The sequence below is a fragment of the Mytilus edulis genome, chromosome 5 (assembly GCF_963676685.1).
Source record: "Mytilus edulis chromosome 5, xbMytEdul2.2, whole genome shotgun sequence".
NCBI lineage: Eukaryota > Metazoa > Mollusca > Bivalvia > Mytilida > Mytilidae > Mytilus > Mytilus edulis.
In genome coordinates this window covers 52,590,620-52,615,399 of record NC_092348.1, presented here as the reverse complement: position 1 = coordinate 52,615,399, position 24,780 = coordinate 52,590,620, and the positions used below count along the sequence as shown (strand labels likewise).

The following is a 24,780-nucleotide window of genomic DNA, read 5'->3' as shown; positions in this document are numbered from 1 at the left end:
TCATCATTGACAGCAGTTGTGAATCAAATTTAAATTGACAGAAAGGGTGACATCATCATATGCTATCATATTTAATTTTCTTGTTTGGATCTGACCTTGCTACATCTTTATACATTCTGCAATGTTTTTGCTTCTCAGAAATTTCACATGGAAAACTGTCAGCAGATTGTTCCTTGTTTGGGTTTACGAAAGAGGGTCCATATTTCTCGTGTTGAAAAAATCTCGATGTTTACACACATGTAAACATAGATATGATTTGTTAGACAATTTGATTATTTAGTTATGCAACTTGGAAGCTTTCTTCACATAGAAGATCTTGTGTCATTAAACCTGGAACTGCACTATACATTTAATGGTATATAACTAGATTTGGTACACCAAGAATACACCACCAAAAATACTTCTTCAGTGTAGTAATATTTGGAAATTGTCAACAAAACAACGTGATATTACAAATTAAATTGAGTTTTAGATACTTTATACAACTTCAATCACTAGGGTACAAAAAATTATAATGAACGTCATAAAATCTCATAAAGATTTTGTAAAAACGCAATGAACCCCATATTCGAGAAATATTTACCACTGACGCTCTCGTTTAGCTTAGAAATTGAAATTTGACAATTCTTCACCATACTTTTTATTGATCAAATTGAAAAAGGGATTTTGATTTTTATTTAAGAATTGAATGCTCTTTTTTGTAAATTTATTGGGGTGTAAAAGCGTTGACCGAAGTACATTTTGTATGAAGCGCGGAAGCGCTTCATACTTAAAATGTGCGCACGGTCAACGCTTTTACAACCCTATAAAGTTACAAAAAAAAGCATTCAATACTTATAATTACATTTTTACCTATATGATCATGAAAACACGCCTTTTATCAAGTTTTTATTTCATTTACCTGTGCACTTTATTGTGGGACCTCGTGTCATCATGAATGAGAAGTTTAATGAGTGATACAACTGCTTACGGAATAACGCATGATGTGCAGTTAGCCAATCAGAATAACGTATTGTAATGAAACATACATCTAATGTAATTATTATTCAAAATTGTTGTTTTTGTTATAGACAATTCCTGTTAATATAAAGCATTTCGTTGTAAATGTTGCCATTAAACACAAGATTTGGAAACAACAATATACTATCTTTATCTTATTTATATAGCTCACTATGGTATGGGTTTTGGTCATTGTTCAAGGCAGTTCGATTTCGGAATTCCTTAAGTTTACCATGTTTACTTCTGTGTTGTTTGGTCTCTGAGTAGAGTCTTATTAATTACCTTTTATCTTGATTAGACTGTGCTTTTTTCCTAAATGGCGAAGGAAACCAGAAACGGAAGAATATGTATTGTCACACTCGGGGCACTGATATATAGCTTGACGTTTTGATTGACAAGCACCTGTGGTTGCTGCTTCTTTTGTAGTTATTTTTTTTTAAATTGATTGAAAAGGAAATCTTTTAATTATCATTTATTACTGACTATGAAAGGCATCCTTATTAGCTGAATCTTTAGAAAGCAATGACTATGTGATCAGGAATAAACCGCACACCTAATTATCAAACTAGAAATAAATAAAACAATAGACAAAAGAGATAGGGTGTTGAAACCGAAAAAAAATATGGGTTCAAAAATTAAATTTACGCTGGATAATCTGAATGAGGTTCTAGGTGGGGTTTCTTTATTTACTATAATAAAATATTTGATTTGATTATTTCTGTGTAATTATTCTCTATTCTTTAATTTTTTAACACCGAATTAGTTTCTATTCTTTATTTGTCGGTCCATTTTTCTCCATCTCTACATTTTTTTGCCCATGTAAAACCCCAGTTATACCCTGCTGAATCCTACCTTAAGTGCAACGACGGTAATTAACAAGGTTTACTTTCTTGTGTACAATTTGGAAATAAGTATTGCGTTCATTATCACTGAACTAGTATATATTTGTTTAGGGGCCAGTTGAAGGACGACTCCGGGTGCGGGAATTTCTCGCTACATTAAAGACCTGTTGGTGACCTTCTGCTGTTGTTTTTTTCTATGGTCGGGTTGTTGTCTCTTTGGCACATTCCCCATTTCCATTCTCAATTTTATTACTGCAAAAACATGTAACTTGGGTACTCAGCTGTAATAATACCTTACAAGTATACAAGTTAATTGCAATAAACGGAGCCTCGTGTATCTTGTGGGTACCCAGCTGTGAAACAAATTCATCTCCCATGCTATTGAGACTACCTGTCTTTACAGGTAAAATATTTGTATATTAGATACAGGGCCGTAACTAGGGTTCGAATTCAGGGGAGGCAGGTGTTTGAGGGCCGCCGATTGAGGCCCTCCAAGAGAGAGGGGGTTGGGGGCACAGCCCCCGCCGATTTTTTTCTCGCAGTAAAATGGCTAAAAATGACCCGTTTTCCTTCGATTTACTTACTTTAAGAAATATCAGTATTGCTTGAACCTGTAAGCAATTTTTATGCAAAAACAAACTGAGATTGCTGTTCGGGGTACGCCGAAGGCTCCGTCTTGAAGACCGCACTTTGACCTATAATTATTAACATTAAATACATTGTGACCGCGGATTTTGTTCTCAAAATTGCTAAAAAAAAACACCCGTTTTCCTTCGATTTCCTTCCTTTAAGAAACATCAGTATTGTTGGATCCTTGAAGCAATTTTTTATACAAACAATTATTATTTGTATTTAAAAGATATTTTTGTTAGAAATCAAACTGGTAAGTTAAAAAAAAAACATATAAAGCAGGATCAGAAAAAGCAAGATATTTTTTTTGTCGAGGACCTTGGATTTTAATATTGTTGAAAGCTTAACAGACATGTATACAACTACAACCAGGGACTTTCTAAACTAGTCTTTGTATAAAGACTGTTCACATCATAATCCATAATACGTTTATTAAATCTATACTTTCTTGGACCATCGCACTTTAGCATGTGTAGGCACCGCACTTTAGCTAAGACCAACGCAAGAGTCCTATATATGATTTCCATTGTCTACAAGTAGAGTCCCTAGTGTGAACAGTGTATAACTTGCATATATTTTTTCATATACCCTCATATTTATCTATTTATGTTTTATGCATACATATATAAGAAGGGAGAAAAAACTAAATGTAAAAAATTTGTAAGGGTTCCAAGGAACCCAGTGTCTCGCCTACTTTTGTTGTTAATCACAGGATCAACAAAAATGAGAAGAAAAAAAATCAATTAAAAAATTCCTCTTGATACTATCTTTTGATTGTAAGAAGCTTATGGAGCTGGCATGTTAGTTAACTGCTAGTAGTCTGTTGTTATTTATGTCTTATTGTCATTTTGTTTATTTTCTTTTGTTACATCTTCTGACATCGGACTCAGACTTCTCTTGAACTGAATTTTAATGTACGTATTGTTATGCGTTTACTTTTCTACATTGGCTAGAGATATAGGGGGAGGGTTGAGATCTCATAAAAATGTTTAACCCGTCGCAATTTTGCAACTGTCCGAAGTCAGGAGCCTCTGGCCTTTGTTAGTCTTGTGTGATTTTTAATTTTAGTTTCTTGTGTGTTCTTGGAGTTTAGTATGACGTCCATTATTCCTGAACTAGTATACATTTTGTTAAGGGGTCAGCTGAAGGACACCTCCGGGTGCGGGAGTTTCTCACTACATTGAAGACCCATTGGTTGCCTTCGGCTGCTGTCTGCTCTATGGTCGGGTTGTTGTCACTTTGACACATTCCCCATTTCCTTTCTCAATTTTATGTCCAAGTTTGGTAAACATCAAGGATAGTTTACGAATCTAATAATTTTTTTAAAAACTTTAAATGCAGACTGTATGTAATGTTCACTGAAAGAAAAACTAAGTCCATTCAGTCAGGATTCTACTTCGTCAAAATTATCTCCCCATTACGCGAGTTTATTTTTACAATCGTAGAAATGGAAGCCATTGTAGCGATGACGCACTGCCAATTTATCTCTTAAAAACCGATAAATTTATCCACATAGCACAATTACGATGCTTATATGTCAGTTGTATTTTAAAAAACAAAGGTATCTACTAACTAATGAGCATCAGTTAATGTTCTTCTTTTGCATTGAGTCAACTTAAAACTATTGTCTGATCGGTTGTCAGGTGGAATTTTAGAAAATTCATAAACATTTAAAAAATTCTAATTAAATATTAAGTGGAAGGGCAGACTAATATTTTCAGTGGTTGAAGACTTTAAACCCTAATTATCACACACAAAAAATTATGTTTTATCAAAGATATGCATTTTTACCATCAAACTTAGACTGTCTTCAAGTACTTTCAGTAAAAAATAGCTATTCGAACACACCTACTCTACTCTGTTTTTGTGATTCATTAGAAAGGTATTTCACTTGGCACATATATTTCATCTTTTAGTACTGTGATTTTTGTATGTTATAAAGTCAACCTATAGTCAAAGCGACACGAATGGCCTGTCCAAAAAAGTTTAAAAATCTGCAATTTCAATATAAACACATGTGGACACAAACATGATGGTAGTCTCACATATCAAAAATCAGCTCAAAATCTGAAGGGGAATAGAGAAAAAAAAGTCTGTATAACTGTGATTTTCAATAATTTATCAAAGTCCAAAGCCCATAATTGCAGTGAAAATTAGCGGAGCGGAACGAAACTTAAGCTTGACCTATAACTCATCAGGGTTAACTCACATACCAAAAAGCAGCCTAATATCTGAAGGCATTTAGAAAAAAAGTCTGTATAAATGTGATTTTCAACAATTTCTCAAAGTCCAAAGCCCGTAATTTCGGCAAAAATTAGTGAAGCAGAACAAAACCTAAGCTTGACCTATAACTCATCATGGTTAACTTACATACCAAAAATAAGCCCAATATCTGAAAGCGTTTAGAAGAAAAGTCTGTATAACTGTGATTTTCAACAATTTCTCAAAGTCCAAAGCCCGTAATTTCGGCAAAAATTAGTGGAGGGGAACGAAACTTAAACTTGATCTGTAACTCATCATAGTTAACTCACATACCAAAAATCAGCCCCATATCTGAAGGCGTTTAGATAGAAAGTCCGTATAATTGTGATTTTCAACAATTTCTCAAAGTCCAAAGCCTGTAAATTCAGCAAAAATTACTGGAGCGGAATGAAACTTAAACTTGATCTGTAACTCATCATGGTTAACTCACATACCAAAAGATCAGCTCAATATCTGAAGGCATTTAGAAAAAAACTCTGTATAATGGTTTGTTGCGGAATGACGGAATTAAGGAATTACGGAATGACGGAAGGACGGACAAGGGTAAAACTATATGGCACCGACAACTTCGTTGCGGGGCCATAAAAATGATAGAATCTGAAGCGAGATGATGTATCAAATACTCTTACTTTATACGTTTTCAAGATGAAATATTTAACTCAAACACGCCCTAACAGAAAAAAGGTATGCTCTATTTTCTCTTTTCGATACAATTGTTACCCGTTTTGGGGAATTTTTTCTCGAGTCACATAATTGAAGGGCAGACACGAAAATTACTGAACTAATGGATTACTGAACTAATGGATTGATATGTTCTGCGTCCATGGTAATTTTTGTTTTTAAATCCGAGGTTATGCATTTTCTACATCCAACTTGATAGATACCCATGTCGTCAACTTGATATCTTAGGTCGTGTTCACATTGACCTAAACTCGGTGTTGTGTAAGTGAACTCACACATTAACTAAACAAAATTACGTTCCCATTGATAAAACTCAATGTTTACATGTAGTGTAAATCATGTTTTGTCTACATGCAGTCGATACTCGATGTAGGCCTTGTGTAGATTAAGTGTACACAAAACTAGGCATTTAAAACATAAGTTTCACCGTGTATATTTAAGGAAGACATTTTTTTTTTAATAGAATTGATATTTATAACAATCATTAATAAAGTTCTTTACAGAAATAATTATATCTGTCTAAACTTGATATATTTTTTTTTTTTTTTTTTAAACCTAACGTAGCCCTTATCAAGACTCAAAGCAGCATCATTGCCGAACACATAATTCATTTGAAAATTTAGGTCTTTCCGAATCGACTTGACTTGCACAGAAATGTTGCCACTGGTCATTACTCAAAACAACGATTCACTCATAAATGCATTACTTAAAAAGTGTGAGGTAAATGTATTGTTTGTCTAGTACATGTATCTCGGATCCGTTAAATTACCCTTAAAACTAAAAAAAAATATAATTACCCCCTCCCTTTGCCAAATACTCCTTGAAGAAGAAATACCATATGAAACAATCAGAAAAGATAGGAATATAGTGATCCCTAATATATCATTCCTTCTTCTCCTTCAATCTCTGTACCGATGTAATGCATTGGCTTTATGAGAATAAAAATATTAATATATATTCTTCGCCTGTAAGCACGCTGCTGCAGCCTACGTTTTCAAATGCTTAATTGAGACATCTTTAATATTTACTACTGCAAATCATCAAAATGAATTTCATAAAGAAGCAACCACTTAACTTAAAAAAAGGCGGGGGGGCTGGGGTATTTTGTTAACTTATCTGAGCCAGAAATTTTTCCGCACAAATGTTTTATTCCGTGGTTTTTTTTTCGATGCTGGTAATCAATTTTTTTCAACATTTAACACTATAATGTATGGGGAAACTCTTGATTTAGAATATTATTCTATCATCCGTAGGACGGGGGTTCGGAATATTTCCATCGAACACGGCCTAATTGTTCTGTTTAACTTTGAAATACTGTGAAAGTAATTCGAGGGTATCAATTTTTGTGGTTTGAGCAATATTGACACGTTCGTGGGTTTTTAAATTCGTGGATTTTTGTTTTCTAATAAAAAAAAAAAAAAAAGCCTTTAGAAACGAAGGTTTCAAATAGTCTGGATTGAAGGAGATTGCAAAGTAAACATTGACCTACGTAAACCATAGTGATAACACTAATTCACCCATGATAAAGTGATCAACAGATTAAAGTTCATCAAAGGTGTTAATTAGGCCATAAACATGTCACATAAAGAAAACAGTAACATAAACAATTCTTTAAACGTATCTTGAATTGTCAAATAATTCTTATCAAAATCAAGCTCAGTATGAAATTATTATTTCCCATATGTAAAGAACTATAAGGAGACAAAATGAACACTTTATCATACTAGCATATCAATACCGGAAATCTGACTTTTATTGATCAAAAATATTTTTTATGCGAATTAAAAGATCAAAAGTTGTACAGTTTAGGTTATTAAAGATTAAATGGGTATAATCCTGCATGCAGTTGTAGTTCTGTGACTGCTATTAAAGTATTCTCAGATTTGGCGTTATTCAATGTATTCTCTAGATCATATCAGTAGTCAAACCTACCGATGGGGATCTTTCCATGTCTTGATTTTGACAATGGTTGTTATATTTCGTTGGACACTTAAATTCGTGGATAAAGTCATCCATGAAAACCACGAAAATTGGTACCTCAAGAATAAAAGTACTTTCACAGAAGTTAAATTGAAAACTGCAAATGGTGTTTTTAAAGTAAAATACTTCTTAATTGAGCAGAAAATGTTCATTTTATTTGTTTCTATTAATTTAAAAAAAAATTGTTTACTATAGTAAACATTACAGTTACAATAAGCATTTATCGCCTTCTCTAACAAAGAGCTTCCATTCTTTTGTTCTATTTCAACCAGGTTTCTGTGTGCATTTATAGGTAAAATACAGATACACAGGTACACTAGATACTAGCTTTTAATCATAAACAAACTTCAGTCCAAGTTTGGTAAAAATCCAGGATAGTTTAAAAAAGTTAATAAAAGGAGTAGGTCCAGTAAGACCCCTTTTTGGCCCCAAAATATAGCATTTTTACAAAATTGTTAAAATGTAAACTTTTAGTTATTTATTGAACAGTGGAATGTTTCTGCTACATAAATATGGGCTGTTTTTGACAAAACAATGCACATATATCGGGTAATTGCACATTATGTCATGCTAAATTGCTGAAATCTTCACAATTCTAGCATTTTAGTTAAATTTTAGACAGTTTCTGTGTAAAACGAAAGTGGCCGCATTTGTGTTCATCCTTAATATTGAAATGTTGATAATACATAACATATATAAATGTTGATGATGAACACGGTTGCGGACACTTTCATTTTTGACAAAAACCATCCGAAAAGTGACATTTTCTGGCATATTCGGTAGATTTTTCATATTTGAGCTTGAATCGGATCCTTTTTTAATGCCTAATCAGTTAAAATCTTTCACATAAACTAATTGAATCAAATTAAATAGACAGTGTTTAAAAAGTGGTCAAAATCTTTCGTCAGATGAACCTAAAATTTGAGGCCAAAAATAGTCATTACCGGACCTACCGGTAAGCCTTTCAAAAACTTTAACCAGAGTGAATGTAATATATATTTATGTTTCCCATCAGAAAAACTAAGTCCATTTATAAGTAAAATGCATAAAAAATGGAACTTTATTTTTACAAATTTAACTTCTGGATACTATCTTTTGATCATACACAAGCTTCTGCCCAAGTTTGGTAGAAATCCAGGTAACCCTGGTATTGAAATTTCAAAAACTTTAACCACAGAGTGAATATTTGTGGATGCTACCAAAATATTAGGGCATACATTTTAAAGTAAATTTGTGATTTTATACAGTTTGAAACAGTAAAAAATTAGTATATCTGAAGCTGTTAAACTGAATTACAGACCCTGTATCATAAAAATATCCATGTAGAGTGCCGCTGAGATAGACTTTTCTGTAATTTTGATATAAAATGTCCCAAAAGTAGTTCACTACACAGTAAAAATCATTTTTGGATATAGCAGATTTTTTTAATTTGCAATTTTTGTCCAAAAGAAATAATTTTGTTCTCGGTCCAATTATGTGTCATATAATAAACATGCTTAAAATATGTCTAAAGACAGGTAAAAAACCTCATTTGGTTAGAAGTAACTTAGCTGCTGACCGACCCCTACAATGCCAGTATTTGAAAACCAACTTATATAGTTAAATGGATCAAACAAACCTTTTCTATTTGTTCTTTGTACTTTTGTTCCATGTTCAACTTTTCTTGTACCAGTTTCATTGTCTGAAAAAGCGATAGCACACACTTAAATGTTTTGCCAGATTTATTTTCCATGATAGAATTTATGTTTAATGTGAGTATCCCATACACTTAACATTTTCAATAATAAATAAAAATAAGGTCAAGGTCAAATGAACCATGCCAGACAGACATGTTCACCTTACAATGAATCATTCCATACACCAAATACAGTGAAGCTATTGTTTACAGTATCTAATAAACAAACAAGACTATATTAATAAATACTTAATATTGACCAATGAACCATGAAAATGCCAATTGTTGGAATCCAGACAGTATCAAGCTTCATATTTGTGTCCAAACTTGTTTGACTTCTTCCATCGTATCAGGTTGCGCTCAGTGAAGCATTTCATTTTTATTTTAAAAGGAGCATAACCTTAGAGCAGTAATAAAATGTATAGGTTTCTGACACACAATAAATGTCAAGATCTTACAAATCTATTGCCCAATACTGTGAAATTAAATATTCTTCTTGAAAACTTTCAAAAAAAATAAATTTGAACCCCAAACTTTTTGAGTCCCCCCTTGGAGTAATTACCCCTACACTCAATCCTAGCCTTTTCTTTGTAGCATGGAACCTTGTAGTAAAATTTCAGAGAGCTCCATACTCTTAAACACAAGTTATTGTCTGGAAACTAGAACAAGAGTGCACATGCTGGTATGTCTCACCTTCTCTATTAACCATTGATAATTATTATGTTGATAGACTTAGAGGCTAGATATAAAGCTTTATTACAACTGTCACATAAACTTAACATTAACCAAGAAAACTAAACATTGACCAATGAACCATGAAAATTAGGTCAAGGTCAGATGAACCATGCCAGGCTGTACATAGTTGACCTATTGCTTATAAATTAGAAAAAAACAGATCAAAACACAAACACTTAACACTTAATAATGAACTGTGAAAATGAGGTCAAGGTCAAATCAAACCTGCGCAACTGACATATAGATCATAAATTATTTCCATACACCAAATATAGTTGACCTATTGCATATAATATAAGAAAAATAGACCAAAACTCAAAAACTTAACTTTGACCACTGAACCATGAAAATGAGGTCAAGGTCAGATGACAACTGTCAGCTAGACATGTACACCTTACAATCATTCCGTACACCAAATATAGTAGACCTATTGCATATAGTATAAGAAAAACAGACCAAAACACAAAAACTTAACTATAACCACTGAACCATGAAAATGAGGTCAAGGTCAGATGACATCTCCCAGTTTAACATGTACACCTTACAGTCCTTCCATGCATCGAATATACTAGACCTTTTGCTTATTGCTTATAGTATCTGAGATATGGACTAGTTGGAAAGGCAAGAAAGACAGCAGTAAAACAGCTAGGGGAAGCAGCAGAGCGTTCGTCTTGTTGGTTATGGCATCGCCGAGATGATCTGAGCTGGAAGACGAGAGCTGATGAGTAGAGGTTTGGCCACCTCTACTGACCCGCCAACCTGAGGATAAAATGGTACAGGGTCGAAACATCTGGTAAAGGTTGGAACCATCTAAAGGCATCAAAGTACCGACAGGGAGCGACAGGGATTCAGAGATGAAGGAAGAGAAGCAGTCAAGAGAATATGACAGCAGAAAAGCAGAATACCACCAATTGTAAGTAATAATTATTTCTTTTGGGAAACCAGTGACCGTCAGGAAAGGCTGAATGGAGACTGAGGAAGACCAGTGACGCTGGAGAGACAGCTGACATCCGGTAACAAACTGGTATGGGCACTTGGGGTCAGCTACCCTTAGTGTGGTTTCCGCGAGGGAACACCATAGACAGCTACTACACAGAATACAGAAGTATACCCCCAGAGTCTCCCGAGAGGGGGGAAGGATGAGAGGCTCAACCAAACAGATCAAACGGAAACAACTAGGAAACGGAAACGGACAACGACACAGATGATGCAAACAACCTTGACAGGAGAGAAGGCAGAAGCTAAATGTCGTTGTGGAAAGATCTGCAAGAACCAGAGAGGCTTATAGATCCACCAGTCAAGGTATTGATGCAGTCGAAGAATTGTTAAAGAGCAGCGCACAGATTTTTCTGGTGAGACGTAGGAGAATCCTAGCCAGGACACAAACCATAGTGCAAGGAATCTCTCAGCATCAGTCATATTCCACGACAGCAGTCAAAGCTTGAACGGTGATGAGCACATTACACAGCAAAGGCAAGAGACATCACATCAGAAAGAACGGATAGCATGGCAAAAGATGAACAGAACAGCGAAGCCCAAAGGAGAGATCTAAACGATGATTTAGGGGTTATTCTAGAAACATCACTCCAAGGATGTGTTGAGAGGAGAATAGAAACACTGACTACACTAGCATATAACATCGGGAAGGAGAGATTTGGTGTTGAGGAGAGGAAAGAAAGGAGTAACACCAAGCAGACGCCAAACAGGAGAGAACAGAAGATTAAACAGTTAAGGAAGGAGCTCAAAGACCTGAACAGAAGGTACAAAAAAAGCAATGAGATAGAGAGGTTTGGAATAGCTTGCATTACAGACAGTGTTAGAAAGGAATTGAGAAGAACTTCACGGGCAGAACAACTCAAGAATAGTAAAAAGAAGAAAGCGAAAAATAGAGCAAACTTTATTAAAAATCCATACAACTACACAAAAACACTGTTGGGGGGAGAAAGAACAGGGCATCTGCATTGTAGTAAGGAAGAAGTAGAGAAGTATTTGCATGAAACACACTCAGACAAAGAAAGAGAGACACCTTTGGGATATTGCCCAAGAGTTGAAGAAGAAGAACAACCAACGACAGAATTTGAAAAAAAGGAACCAACATGGAAGGAAGTTTGTGAGGTGGTAAAAAAGGCAAGAACAGGATCAGCACCTAGGTACAGTGGTGTACCATATAAAGTCTACAAGAAATGCCCAAAGATACTAAGAAAACTGTGGCAGCTATTCCGAACGCTGCTGGATAACTCGGACTAAAACAAAATCGGCCTATAACAGAATCGGACTATAACAAACTCGGACTATAACAAACTCGGCCAACCATTATTTATATGCAGAAATATATTGAACAAACTCGGACTACGATTAGTAGATTGTTTTTTTTCTTTAATAAAAAAAAACTTGATATATTAAATTTATATACGAACATATGAGATTGTAATTTATATTTTCTACGATTAGGAGATTGTTTTTTTTTCACTTTAATAAAAAAAAAATTATATATTAAATTTATATACGAATTAATGAGATTATAATTAATATTTTTTGAGAAAAAAAAGACAATATATAGACGTGTATGAAATATTTGTTATATGAGTTGAATTTGATATGTTGAAATGAGGATAATTAACTTCTTTTTTATTGTAATTTATTATGTTTATTGACAAAAGAAAGATATTTTAATGATGTGTGTTCGTGTTTTTGTTGTGTTTACCTACTCCTTGGTGTTTATGATTAGAATATAAACAAAGAGAAATTTGATTGACAGTGAATGGCTTCTTAACAATTTCACTAATCTGTAATTCTTTATTAATGGATTCAGCAATTGGAAAGTAATTATATTCAAATGGTTACATCAGAAAGATACAATGTTTGTAGAAAGGCAAGCCGAGGCAAACATTTATTATACATTTATCTAAAAATAGATTTGGAGTAAAATTGAAAAACTTCTGAGGAATAAAAGGACTCGTGGAACAAAACGAGTGATGCTGAGAGGCATTGGAAGCTATGTAAATCAATTGGAAAATCTAAACTCCGTACCCAATTTATGCATACACGATGCCGTTTTTCGAGCTAAGCAAGGTAAATCCGCAGGAATTGATGAGATAGTGAGTGAGATTTTGCCGGAAATGACACGTGTATAGACTTGCTATATAACATTATTCAGGTTTGTTAATGAAGGGCACGTTCCTAGTAAATGGTTAACGAGTACGATCTCTCCGATTCCGAAACCGAAAATGGATCCCCTTAATCCGCTTGAATATCGTCCAATTTCATTAAAATCAGTGCCGTGCAAAATATATATAATATAATGATAATATTTTGAATAAAAGGCCCCGATTATTATTTTTTTCCTTTAAATACATGGATGAGAATAAATCTTCGGCTTTTAAAATCCCGTAAAAATCATCGGCTTTTCAAAATCTTCGGCTGCTTTTTAACATTTTCGGCTTTTCAAAATCTTTCAAAAACCACAGCATGATATAAGTTAGAGAAAGGGATAGTTACGGGTTGTACCATCTCACCAATACTATTTATTATGAGTATAAATATCATCATGAAGGCAGCAGAAAGAGAAACAAGAGGTCCAAAGACAGATTCAGGGATTTTTTTACCAGCAAAAAGAAGGTTCAAGGATGACCTTACAGTAACAACATCATCCCATATTCAAGCAAGATGGATACTGTCAGCACTGGAAGAAGTATTCACTTGGGCATGGATGAAATTTAAGCCAATGAAATCAAGATCAATGATACTGAGAAAGGGTCAGATAACAACAAAGTTCCAGCTTAAGATCCAAGGGGACGAAATACCAACAATAGTAGACAACCCTATAAAGTGCCTTGGAAAATGGTTTGATGATACCCTTAAAGACAATACCAGTGTGAAGACAGTACAAACTCAGGTTGTAGAATGGCTTAAGAAGGTAGATAAGAGTGGATTGTCTGGGAAGTTTAAGGCTTAGATATACCAACATGGGCTGTTACCAAGACTGACATGGCTTCTCATGATCTATGAAATGACAACAACAACAGTCGAATCTATAGAAAGAAAGATAAACAGTCACCTAAGAAGATGGCTAGGAATACCACCAAATTTTACAGCCTTAGGCCTTCACAGTAGATCATCACAACTACAGCTACCTTTAACATCAACTTTGGAGGAATACAAGGTATCAAAGAGCAGACTTGTTATGACTCTCAGAGACTCGAAGGATAGCAAGATCAGTAAGGCTGGAATACAAACACGTACTGGGCGAAAATGGTCAGCGAGAACTGCAGTAGATCAAGCAGAAAGTATTCTTCACCGCAAAGACATAGTTGGCAACACCTGTACTGGTAGACAAGGCTTAGGAATGGCACATTTCCAATAGTGGTCAAAGGCAACACCAAAAGAGAAGAGTAGCATGGTACAGTCAGAAATAAGAACAGTAGAAGAACAAAGAAGGGCAAAAGCAGTAGAGCTTAGCCGTCAAGGAGCATGGATGAAGTGGAACTTGCGAGAGAGAAAGATCACATGGGCAGAGTTATGAAAGATGGAACTATTCAGAATTTAATTCATGCTTAGGTCAGTGTACACGATACACTTTCTTCCCCTTCAAACTAACACCAGTGGGGACTGATAGAAGAACCAAGCTGCAAGTTATGTGGTGAAAGAGGTACTATGGCACATATACTTTCAGGATGCAAGGTTGCTCTGACACAGGGAAGGTATCAATGACGGCACGACAAGGTCCTAAAACATCTAGCAGAGATCCTTAATATTGAGAGAAGAAAGAAGAGACCATAAAAAGCAGAGACAAAGCAGATCATATTCGTTAGGGAGGGAGATATGGGACATGCAACAAAGTCACAACAGCACTTCATCATGGACAAGGGCAGTGAATGGAACATGAGAGCTGACATTGGAAATAAGCTTGTGTTTCAAGAATGCGTACAGACAACCCTACGCCAAGACATTGTAGTTTGGTCACAGCCGTCAAAGATGATAGTTGCAATAGGACTGACAGTTCCTTGGGAAGAGAGATGTGAAGAGGCATACCAGCAAAAAAAGGAAAAGTACACAGATCTGATGACATGTAGAGAGAGAGATGTTGGAAAGCGAGGCTGTTCCCAGTAGAAGTAGGCTGCAGAGGTTTTCCTGCACAGTCAGTATGGAGGATGCTACAGGCAATGGGAATAGTTAGAAAGGCAAGAAAGACAGCAGTAAGACAGCTAGGGGAAGCAGCAGAGCATTCATCTTGCTGGTTATGGCATCGCCGAGATGATCTGAGCTGGAAGACGAGTAATGATGAGTAGAGGTTTGGCCACCTCTACTGACCTGCCAACCGGAGGATGTAATGGTACAGGGTCGAAACATCTGGTGAAGGTTTGAACCATCTAAAGACATCAAGTAGTCACTGAACCATGAAAAAGAGGTCAATGACATTGGACATGTGACTGACGGAAAGTTCGTAACATGAGGCATCTATATACAAAGTATGAGGCATCAAGGTCTTCCACCTTCTAAAATATAAAGCTTTAAAGAAGTTACTAGTAGCTAACACCGCCGCCGGATCACTATCCCTACGTCGAGCTTTCTGCAACAAAAGTTGTAGGCTCAACAAAAACTAAACATTGACCAAAGAACCATGAAAATGAGGTCAAGGTCATATGAACCAGACCAGCCAGGCAGACATGTACAGCTTACAATTTCTCTATACAACAAATATAGTTGACCCATTGCTTATAGTTTCAAGAAAAACAGACCAAAACCCAAAAACTTAACACTGAGTAATGATCAGAGAAAATGAGGTCAAGGTCAAATAACACCTGCGCAACTGACATGTAGATCATAAAATATTTCCATACATCAAATATAGTTAACCTATTGCATATATATAGTATAAGAAAAAAGACCAAAACCCCAAAAATTTACTTGGACTACTGAACCATGAACATGAGGTCAAGATCAGATGACACCTGCCAGCTAAACATGTTCACCTTACAATCATTCCATACACCAAATATAGTAGACCTATTGCATACAGTATAAAGAAAACAGACCAAAACACAAAAACTTAACTATAACCACTGAACCATGAAAATGAGGTCAGATGACACCTGCTAGTTAGACATGTACACCTTACAGCCCTTCCATACATGGAATATACTTGACCTTTTGCTTATAGTATCTGAGATTTGGACTTGACCACCAAACATAACCTTGTTCACTGATCCAAGAAATGAGGTCACGGTCAAGTGAAAACTGTCTGACGGGCATGAGGCCCTTACAGGGTACACACATACCAAATATAGTTATCCTATTACTTATAATAAGAGAGAATGGAACATTACCAAAAAATCCTAACTTTTTTTCAAGTAGTCACAGAACCAAGAAAATGAGGTCAAGGACATTGGACATGTGACTGACGGAAACTTCGTAACATGAGGCATCTTTTAAAAAGTATGAAACATCCAGGTCTTCCACCTTCTAAAATATAAAGCTTTAAAAGAAGTTAGCTAATGCCGCCACTATCCCTATGTTGAGCTTTCTGCAACAAAAGTTGCAGGCTCGACAAAAATGATTGTTTTTGGCCCTGTTTTTGCCCCTAATTCCTGCATGAATTGAGCAATTACCCTCAAACTCTATCCCAGCCTTCCTTTTTGTGATATGGAACCTTGTGCTACAATGCCAGAGTGGTCTATACACTAACACACAAGTTATTGTCCAGAAACTACAAAAATGCTTGTTGTTGGTCTATTTTGGGCACCCTTATTCCAAACGGTTCGGACCATCATCCACAAAATCAATCCCAACCTTCCTTTTATGGTATTGAACCTTCTTATTTAATTTCATATAGAGATCCATTCACTTCAACTAAAGTTATTGTCCAGACACCAAACGTGTCTTCCGACTACAATGCAGATGACATCGACGACATCATACCATTATACGATCCCAATTTTTTTTTTGCAGTCGTATAAAAATAACACCACAAAAATTTTGATTAGTACTGTGCTTTGTAGTACTAGCATTGTGTATAAATAAGTTTCATAACATTTGGTTGAGGCAAACTAAAGAATGGAAACCAATTTTGGGATGTATGTGCAAACAAACAAGATTTCTAGCTATTGTGCAATACAGTGCTTTGCTTTTCAATAAAAAGAGAGAGAAAAAATATTTCTATTGATATAATAATGTTGTTTTTAACATGACTATGTGAAAATAGTAGCCAGGGTGAGAGACAATAGTGCATGACCAGAATGCATTATTGTCTCTCACCCTGGCTACTATTTTCGCATAGTCAATGTTAAACACAACATTAATATCATTATTATACTATCTGTGTACATTTTTGTACTTTCTGAAATAGTGCTAATTGTGTTTTTCTGTTTAAAAGAAGCCCTTTATGTAACTCTGCATATATAAATATATATATATATACAACTCGTCTAAACATCAACCCAACAATGTTAGATCTGTAAATTTGCTTTCGCAAATTTTTGGTTCTTCCCTCGCCGGGATTCGAACCCATGCTACTGTGATATTGTGACACCAAATCGCCTGCACTGCAGCCGTCCCGCTATACCACACGACCACCTGGGCTCTCAAAAAAAGAGCTTTCGCTCGCGGTGTGTTACCTTTCCTCGTCAGTTTTAATCTAGCGGCGTACTACAGTCAGGATATATAAAACATGAAGATGTTATTGTTACAGATCAGCTAAATTATCTATAGTAAAGGATCCTACAAATTAATGTAATATACAGTCACAGAAAATAATTATATTTATAAGTACGTCTGAGTCAGTGACAACTCTACAACAGATGTATTCATTGGATCGCCATCAATGATAGTGATACATGGCTGTGTACATAATGTATATACAACTCGTCTAAACATCAACCCAACAATGTTAGATCTGTAAATTTGCTTTCGCAAATTTTTGGTTCTTCCCTCGCCGGGATTCGAACCCATGCTATTGTGATATTGTGACACCAAATCGCCTGCACTGCAGCCGTCCCGCTAGACCACACGACCACCTGGGCTCTACATATATATATGATGTCTTAAAGAAAGTTGATTTTGTCTACTTGACTGTTAGAAAGAGTTATAAATAAATAGATTCAAAAGTATTTTGAAGTGAAATGATTGATTTTAACTCTATCTGAATATAAATCATCATTGACTAGCTAAACAAGTAGAATTTTGCTTAAGCTGGTACTAGAGGTTGTCTTAAACTTATCAGGTATCTATATTTTGCTCATTGTTGAAGGCATGAACTCATATTGCCAAAAAGGCATTGTGTCATAGCTTTGATTGGTCTGTATTGTTTTGGATTTTAATACTACAAATGAACAAATGTGTTGAAACTAAAAAGTAATGGCTGATAAAAATTAACCAGTTAATTATACAATGTATGTGTATTGGTATGAAATTTCACTTTGTTTAAAAGCAAATCTGACAACATAACTTTCAGGTGTATAATGTAATTAATTTGTTAAAACAGCTATGAACCTCCTGTTTTTGTTGTTCAGCCAGCATAACATTCACTTCATCCATCTGCTTTAGATGTTGTTCTTGAATCTGTTTCATTTTTTCTTTACTCTCTTCAACGTATGTGCGTAATTCAGGACAGTTGGCATGTTCAGCCTGGAAATAAATTCAATGTTAATGTTTATAAATGTATCTGAATATTATTTGAAATAAAGAAACCTTTGTGAGCACACTCACTTACCCCAGGCCTTCATTATGATTGTCACTTGACCAACAAAAAAAACAGGACTGAAGAACTGTAGTATATTGAGGTTAATAAGTTCAAAGGGACATACCTCCTAGAAAAAAAATTGAATCATTATTTTATTTCGATATGCACCTCTACATATTATATCCTTATTATCTGCAAAGTTTCATGAAATTCTGTTGTATGGTTTCAGAGGAGTTGCGATGACAAGAACAGAACAGGACTGACAGACGGACAGAAAGACATGTCAAAAATATTATACCTGAAGCACATATTGTGTGTGGCATAATTAAAAAAAACAGCACCAATCAGCCCTTATCAGCATACATGTGTTTTTTATTATTAGTTTCTATGTTCAAAATGTGGTCATGTGCAATGCTTTGCGCATGCTCTCTTCATGAAAATAAATTTGGTAGGGTTCTGTAATAAAGTAATAATTAAAGAACCTTAGTGAGCGCGCTCACATACCCCACCGTCCCCACATTGTCATTGGAGAAATGAAATAAGTGTGAGAAAAGAAAATTGTATAAGAAAAAAAAATTGAATCATAATTTTCTGTCAATATGCACATCTACATAGTATGTCCTTATTATCTACAAAGTTTCATGAAATTCTGTTGTGTGGTTTCAGAGGAGTTGCGATGACAAACTGTTGCAGAAGTACATTGAAGCAAATAAGTTCAAAGGAGCATAACTCCAAGAAAGAAAAAAAAAATCGTAATTTCCTATCAATATGCACATCTACATAGCATGTCCTTATTATCTGCAAAGTTTCATGAAATTCTATTGTGTGGTTTCAAAGGAGTTGCGATGACAAACTGTTGCAGTAGTACATTAAAGTAAATAAGTTCAAAGGGGCGTAACTCCTAGAAAAAAAATTTAATTGCAATTTCCCGTCGATATGCACAACTACATAGTATGTCCTTATTATCTGAAAAGGTTTCGTGAAATTCTGTTGTGTGGTTTGAGAGGAGTTGCGATGACAAACTGTTGCAGTAGTACATTAAAGTAAACAAGTTCAAAGGGGCGTAACTCCTAGAAAAAAAAATTGAATCGCAATTTCCCGTCGATATGCACAACTACATAGTATGTCCTTATTATCTGAAAAGGTTTCGTGAAATTCTGTTGTGTGGTTTGAGAGGAGTTGCGATGACAAACTGTTGCAGTAGTACATTAAAGTAAATAAGTTCAAAGGGGCGCAACTCCTAGAAAAAAATTGAATCGCAATTTCCCGTCGATATGCACAACTACATAGTATGTCCTTGTTATCTGAAAAGATTTCGTGAAATTCTGTTGTGTGGTTTGAGAGGAGTTGTGATGACAAACTGTTGCAGTAGTACATTAAAGTAAATAAGTTCAAAGGGGCATAACTCCTAGAAAAAAAATTGAATCGCAATTTCCGGTCGATATGCACAACTACATAGTATGTCCTTATTATCTGAAAAGGTTTCGTGAAATTTTGTTGTGTGGTTTGAGAGGAGTTGCAATGACAAGAAACAGGACTGACGGACGGACGGGTCAAAAACATTATACCCTCCGCAACCTGTTGCGTGGGGTATAAAAATATACACTCTTTTGAATGTAAGAAGCTTCTGTCCAAGTTTGGTAAAAATCTAGGATAGTTTATTAATCTAATAAATGTTTTAAAACTTTTAACTGCAGACTGTACGTATAAAATGTCTACTGGAAGAAAAACCTGAAGTCCATTTAAAGGAAAAATACAGAAAAACAAGAACAAAATTTCTTTCTATATACATGTACTAGCTTTTGATCAAAAACAAGCTACTGTCGAAGTTTGGTAAAAATCCAGGATAGCTAATATTAATATAATAAATGTTTTAAAAACTTTATCTGCAGACTGTATGTTTTGTTAACTGGAAGAAATATTAAGTCCATTTATAAGTAAATATGGAAACAAAGAACAAAATTCTAACAAAATTTCTTTCTAGATACTAGGTTTTGATCATAAACAAGCTCTGAATTTGGATTGTGATTAAATAGTTGACACAGTATAGGTTTCTGACACAAAATGAATGTGGTCTTATGAACTTATTTTTTTGTTGTTGCTTTTGAGCAATTCACTATGCTGTTGAATATTTATCCTCCCAAAAAAAAATGTTTGAAGAAATTTTCTTTCTATTTTCTGAAATCTGAAATGAGAAAAATTGACCCCCACCAATTTTTTTTCCTCCTCCCTCTTTTCCTTATTCCAAAAATGATATCAATTCAAATTTCTAATGGAGTTTGCAACAATAACTACTCATTTAAATACATCATAAAATATTAAAATATAAAATGTTATACAGTCATGGTTAAAATTAATATTAATTAATAGTAACTTCTAAAAAAATAAATGGGGAATGAGTCCAAAGGGACACAGATGACATTAGCATATAACATTTTAAAGGGACATAACTCAAGAACTGTAAAAGTGAAGCTGCCAAAAATTGAACTTGAACTGAGTTTAGAGGTAATAAGAAATATATACACATTTCATTAAATTTAGTTGAGACAAACTTAAGTTAAGAGAAAAGAAAAGATTCTTTAATTTTTCATAACCCTAGAATGGTAATCAGTCTGATGTCAGAAGATGTAACCAAAGAAAATAAACAAAATGACAATAATACATAAATAACAACATACTACTAGCTGTTAACTGACATGTTAGATCCAGACTTCAATTAAACTGACTGAAAGATTATGATTTCATCATATGAACATCAGGCACAATCCTTCCCGTTAGGGGTTTAGTATCATACCATCATAACATGTATGAGAAGAACATAACCTGTGTCATGCCAACAACTGGTTTTTGAATAAATGTGTTTAGTTCCGATGCAAAGACCCTATAAGTGAATCAATATTAACGCCAAAATATGCAATCTTTAATGACCTGACAACAGTATCACAACTATATCCCTTCTTAATAAGTCTATTCAAAGGTTTTGTTAGTTTTTGAGGTGAATACTGACACCTTTGTGCTAATAAAAAATTGGATGTGAAATACCTGAACGTATAAGAAGTTAATCTTTTAAAATTGGTTTAATTTGAGGCCTTTATAACATGCTTCTTTAAAATGAAAAATTTCTTGCAGGTTGATCTTTTTACCGATTTCACGAAACACAGTGAATAATGAACCTTTTTCAAGGCTGCATGTGAAATAAAAATGGCAAAACACGTTGCACGAAAATAACCATAACTGTGAGTACTCTCAGATCTGTTCCTAGTGCCTTTTTGTTGTCGGGATGTACATGTACATGTACAAGTACACGGCCATTTCCACTTGTATTTTTGTCCATCTGATGAGTTAAGCCTTTTTCAACTGATTTTTATAGTTCGTTCTTATGTTGTACTGTTATACCACTGTCCCAGGTTAGGGGAGGGTTGGGATCCTGCTAACATGTTTAACCCCACCACATTATTTAAGTTTGTGCCTGTCCCAAGTCAGGAGCCTGTAATTCAGTGGTTGTCATTTGTTTAGGTGTTACATATTTGTTTTTCATTCATTTTTTTATAAAAATAAGGCCATTAGTAATCTTGTTTGAAATGTTTTACATGGTCTTTATAGCTTACTATGCGGTATGGGCTTTGCTCATTGTTGAAGGCTGTATGGTGACCTATACATGTTTTGTAGTTGTTAATTTCTGTGTAATTTTGGTTCTCTTGTGGACAGTTGTCTCATTGGCAATCAAACCACATCTTCTTTTTTTTATTCTTATCTTTACCACCCTCTCTTATACGTGTTTTACAAATTCAATAAAATTTAAGTCTTTAAATTTGCATTTACAAATGTACATTTAATAATAGTATATATATATTAATTTGTTTTCTTCATGTTTACAGGTAGTCCTATAATATAGGCCTTCACATTATATATTTTCACTATTTAACATTTTCATTATTTTTTTTAATGCGGGTGGCACTTTGATAATAATAAAAAAGAAAAAATAGCAAAATAAGTAAATAATACAGAAATAGAAAATAATGCCCCAGAGTTCATATATACTTATACTAGTTTACAGGGAGTGAGGGACTGTAAAGTTTCATTTTCAATCAGTGTGCAATTAATTAGCAATGTGTTTTATGTATCATTAACTAATAAATACAATTTGAAAATATTATTTTTCATACTCTTCACTCGTTCTACACGAAATCCCTATATTATCGATAATTTCTGTACATATTTCACGTTTCATTCTCAATTCGATTGCATTATATATATAATAAAACCAGATGGGGTACTCATAGCCTACGAATGGCAATTGGACTATTCTTACCCCCATGCAGGTACGCTCTGACACTGCCATCATTACAGTGGCGGATCCAGAACTTTTCCTAAGGGGGGGCGCTGACTGACCTAAGAGGTGGCCCGCTCCAGTCATGCTTCAATGATTCCCTATATAATCAACAAAAATTTTCCCACGAAACAATAGGAGGAATTATTATGAAAAAGTAAGATGATTTGGACTAGAAATCAAAGATGCTGTGATTTTATTAACCTCTAGCTCTTCAATTCTTTGTTTCAAAAGTTTGTTCTGCTCAGCTAGTTCTTTGATGAAGTTAAATGATTCTGTTTGACCTTTGGCATTTTGATCATGCCCATTTTCTCTAGGTATTCGCCCAGAATTATAACAATTCTGCATAATGGTGCAGTATCTCTACACTACAAAAATATGGGTTTCTAATGCATATATTTAATTTCATTCATTGCCTAGCACTAGCAGTAAACAAATCCGCCGGAAGTTGGGGTTACACTAAAGACCTGAAAGCGGACCTGAAAAGACCTGAAAAGACCTGAAAATATACAATCAAAAATATTCAAATTGCAGAAACTTTTTTTATTATTGAATGGAATTTCTTCAAGTTTGAATTTTATTAATTGTTAATATCCATATTTCATTATAATTTAAATGTTTTAGATTAAAAACAAATTTTTGATGCCAAAAGTTGGACCTGAACGGAGAAATGAAAAGACCTGAAGGGACCTGAAAATCTATGGTCGGACTAATTCTAACTTCATTAACTTTTTTAATATTCAATGGTTATCTTTCAACTTTAGATTTTATGAAACTAAAAGTTCAGCATAATGATAAGATTTAAAAAAATGAAAATTATCGTTGGGGTGTGAAAACTCGGACCTGAACGGAAAATCAAATAACATAAAGGAGTAGGTCCGGTAAGGACCGATTTTGGCCTCAAATTTCAGGTTCATCTGACGAAAGATTTTGACCACTTTTTAAACACTTAAGTGTCTATTTCATTTGAATCAATTAGTTTATGTGAAAGATTTTAACTGATTTAGTTGGAGCCCTTTATAGCTTGCTGTTCAGTTTGAGCCAAGGCTCTGTGTTGAAGGCCATACCTTGATCTATAACTGTTTACTTTTATAAATTGTTATTTGGATGGAGAGTAACGATCCGATTCAAGCTCAAATATGAAAAATCTACCAAATATGCCGAAAAATGTCACTTTTCAGATGGTTTTTGTCAAAAATGAAAGTGGCCGCATCCGTGTTCATCCTCAACCTTTATATATGTTATGTATTATCATAAAATACAACTTACATTTCAATATTAAGGATGAACACTAATGCGGCCACTTTCGTTTTACACGAAAACCGTATAAAATTTAACTAAAATGCTATAATTGTGAAGATTTCAGTAATTTAACAGGACTTCCCAGCTAACACATAATATTTTCATGATATTATTGACTGGTTATATATATGTTTTTCAAAAATATTTACCAAAAAATATTTTAAAGACATTTTTTTTACATCAGAAATTATGCATTAATGATATTTTAACAATAATATTTCGTCCCAATGTTTGATTGCTAATATAAACACATTTTTTGTAAATATTTTTTTATAATGAATAATAAATATTCTTTGCTGATGCTTTTAAAACGTTAAATAGACAGTTTTATAAATGAGAACAATTGTATGTCGAGGAGATATTTCTTTGCAATATTCAATCAATATCTGATGGACATTTTTATATAACATTTAATATATATATTTTTTAGATGTGTTAAAGAAATATTTATAAAACATTTTTGATTTTACATCTATGTAAAGCATAGGTTTGATGTATAATAAAATATCTTTTTGATGTAACATCAATATACTTTTCTTGTCCTAATCAAAAATATAAAAATGGCAATATCTAATGAATATTTCAATAACATCATAACAATATATTTTTTCGATTTTATTTAGAAAATATCAATTAAAGACTGTTTCATAATAGTTTTAAGATAATA

The 24,780-nt window shown here is 34.1% G+C and overlaps 1 protein-coding gene across 1 annotated transcript in view; it reads right to left on the bottom strand.

Moving 5' to 3' along the window:
• The window catches only part of LOC139523917 (golgin subfamily A member 6-like protein 7), a 58,610-nt gene extending 35,338 nt beyond the window's left edge, over positions 1–23,272 (bottom strand). The window contains exons 1-3 of the mRNA XM_071318315.1: positions 23,016–23,272; positions 18,292–18,426; positions 9,013–9,075 (exon numbers count right to left, since the gene is read on the bottom strand). Coding sequence (XP_071174416.1) covers positions 9,013–9,075; positions 18,292–18,426; positions 23,016–23,159 — 342 coding nt within the window. The 5' untranslated portion in view covers positions 23,160–23,272. The remainder of the gene's footprint in view (positions 1–9,012; positions 9,076–18,291; positions 18,427–23,015) is intronic.
• Between the last annotated feature and the right edge of the window lie 1,508 nt (positions 23,273–24,780).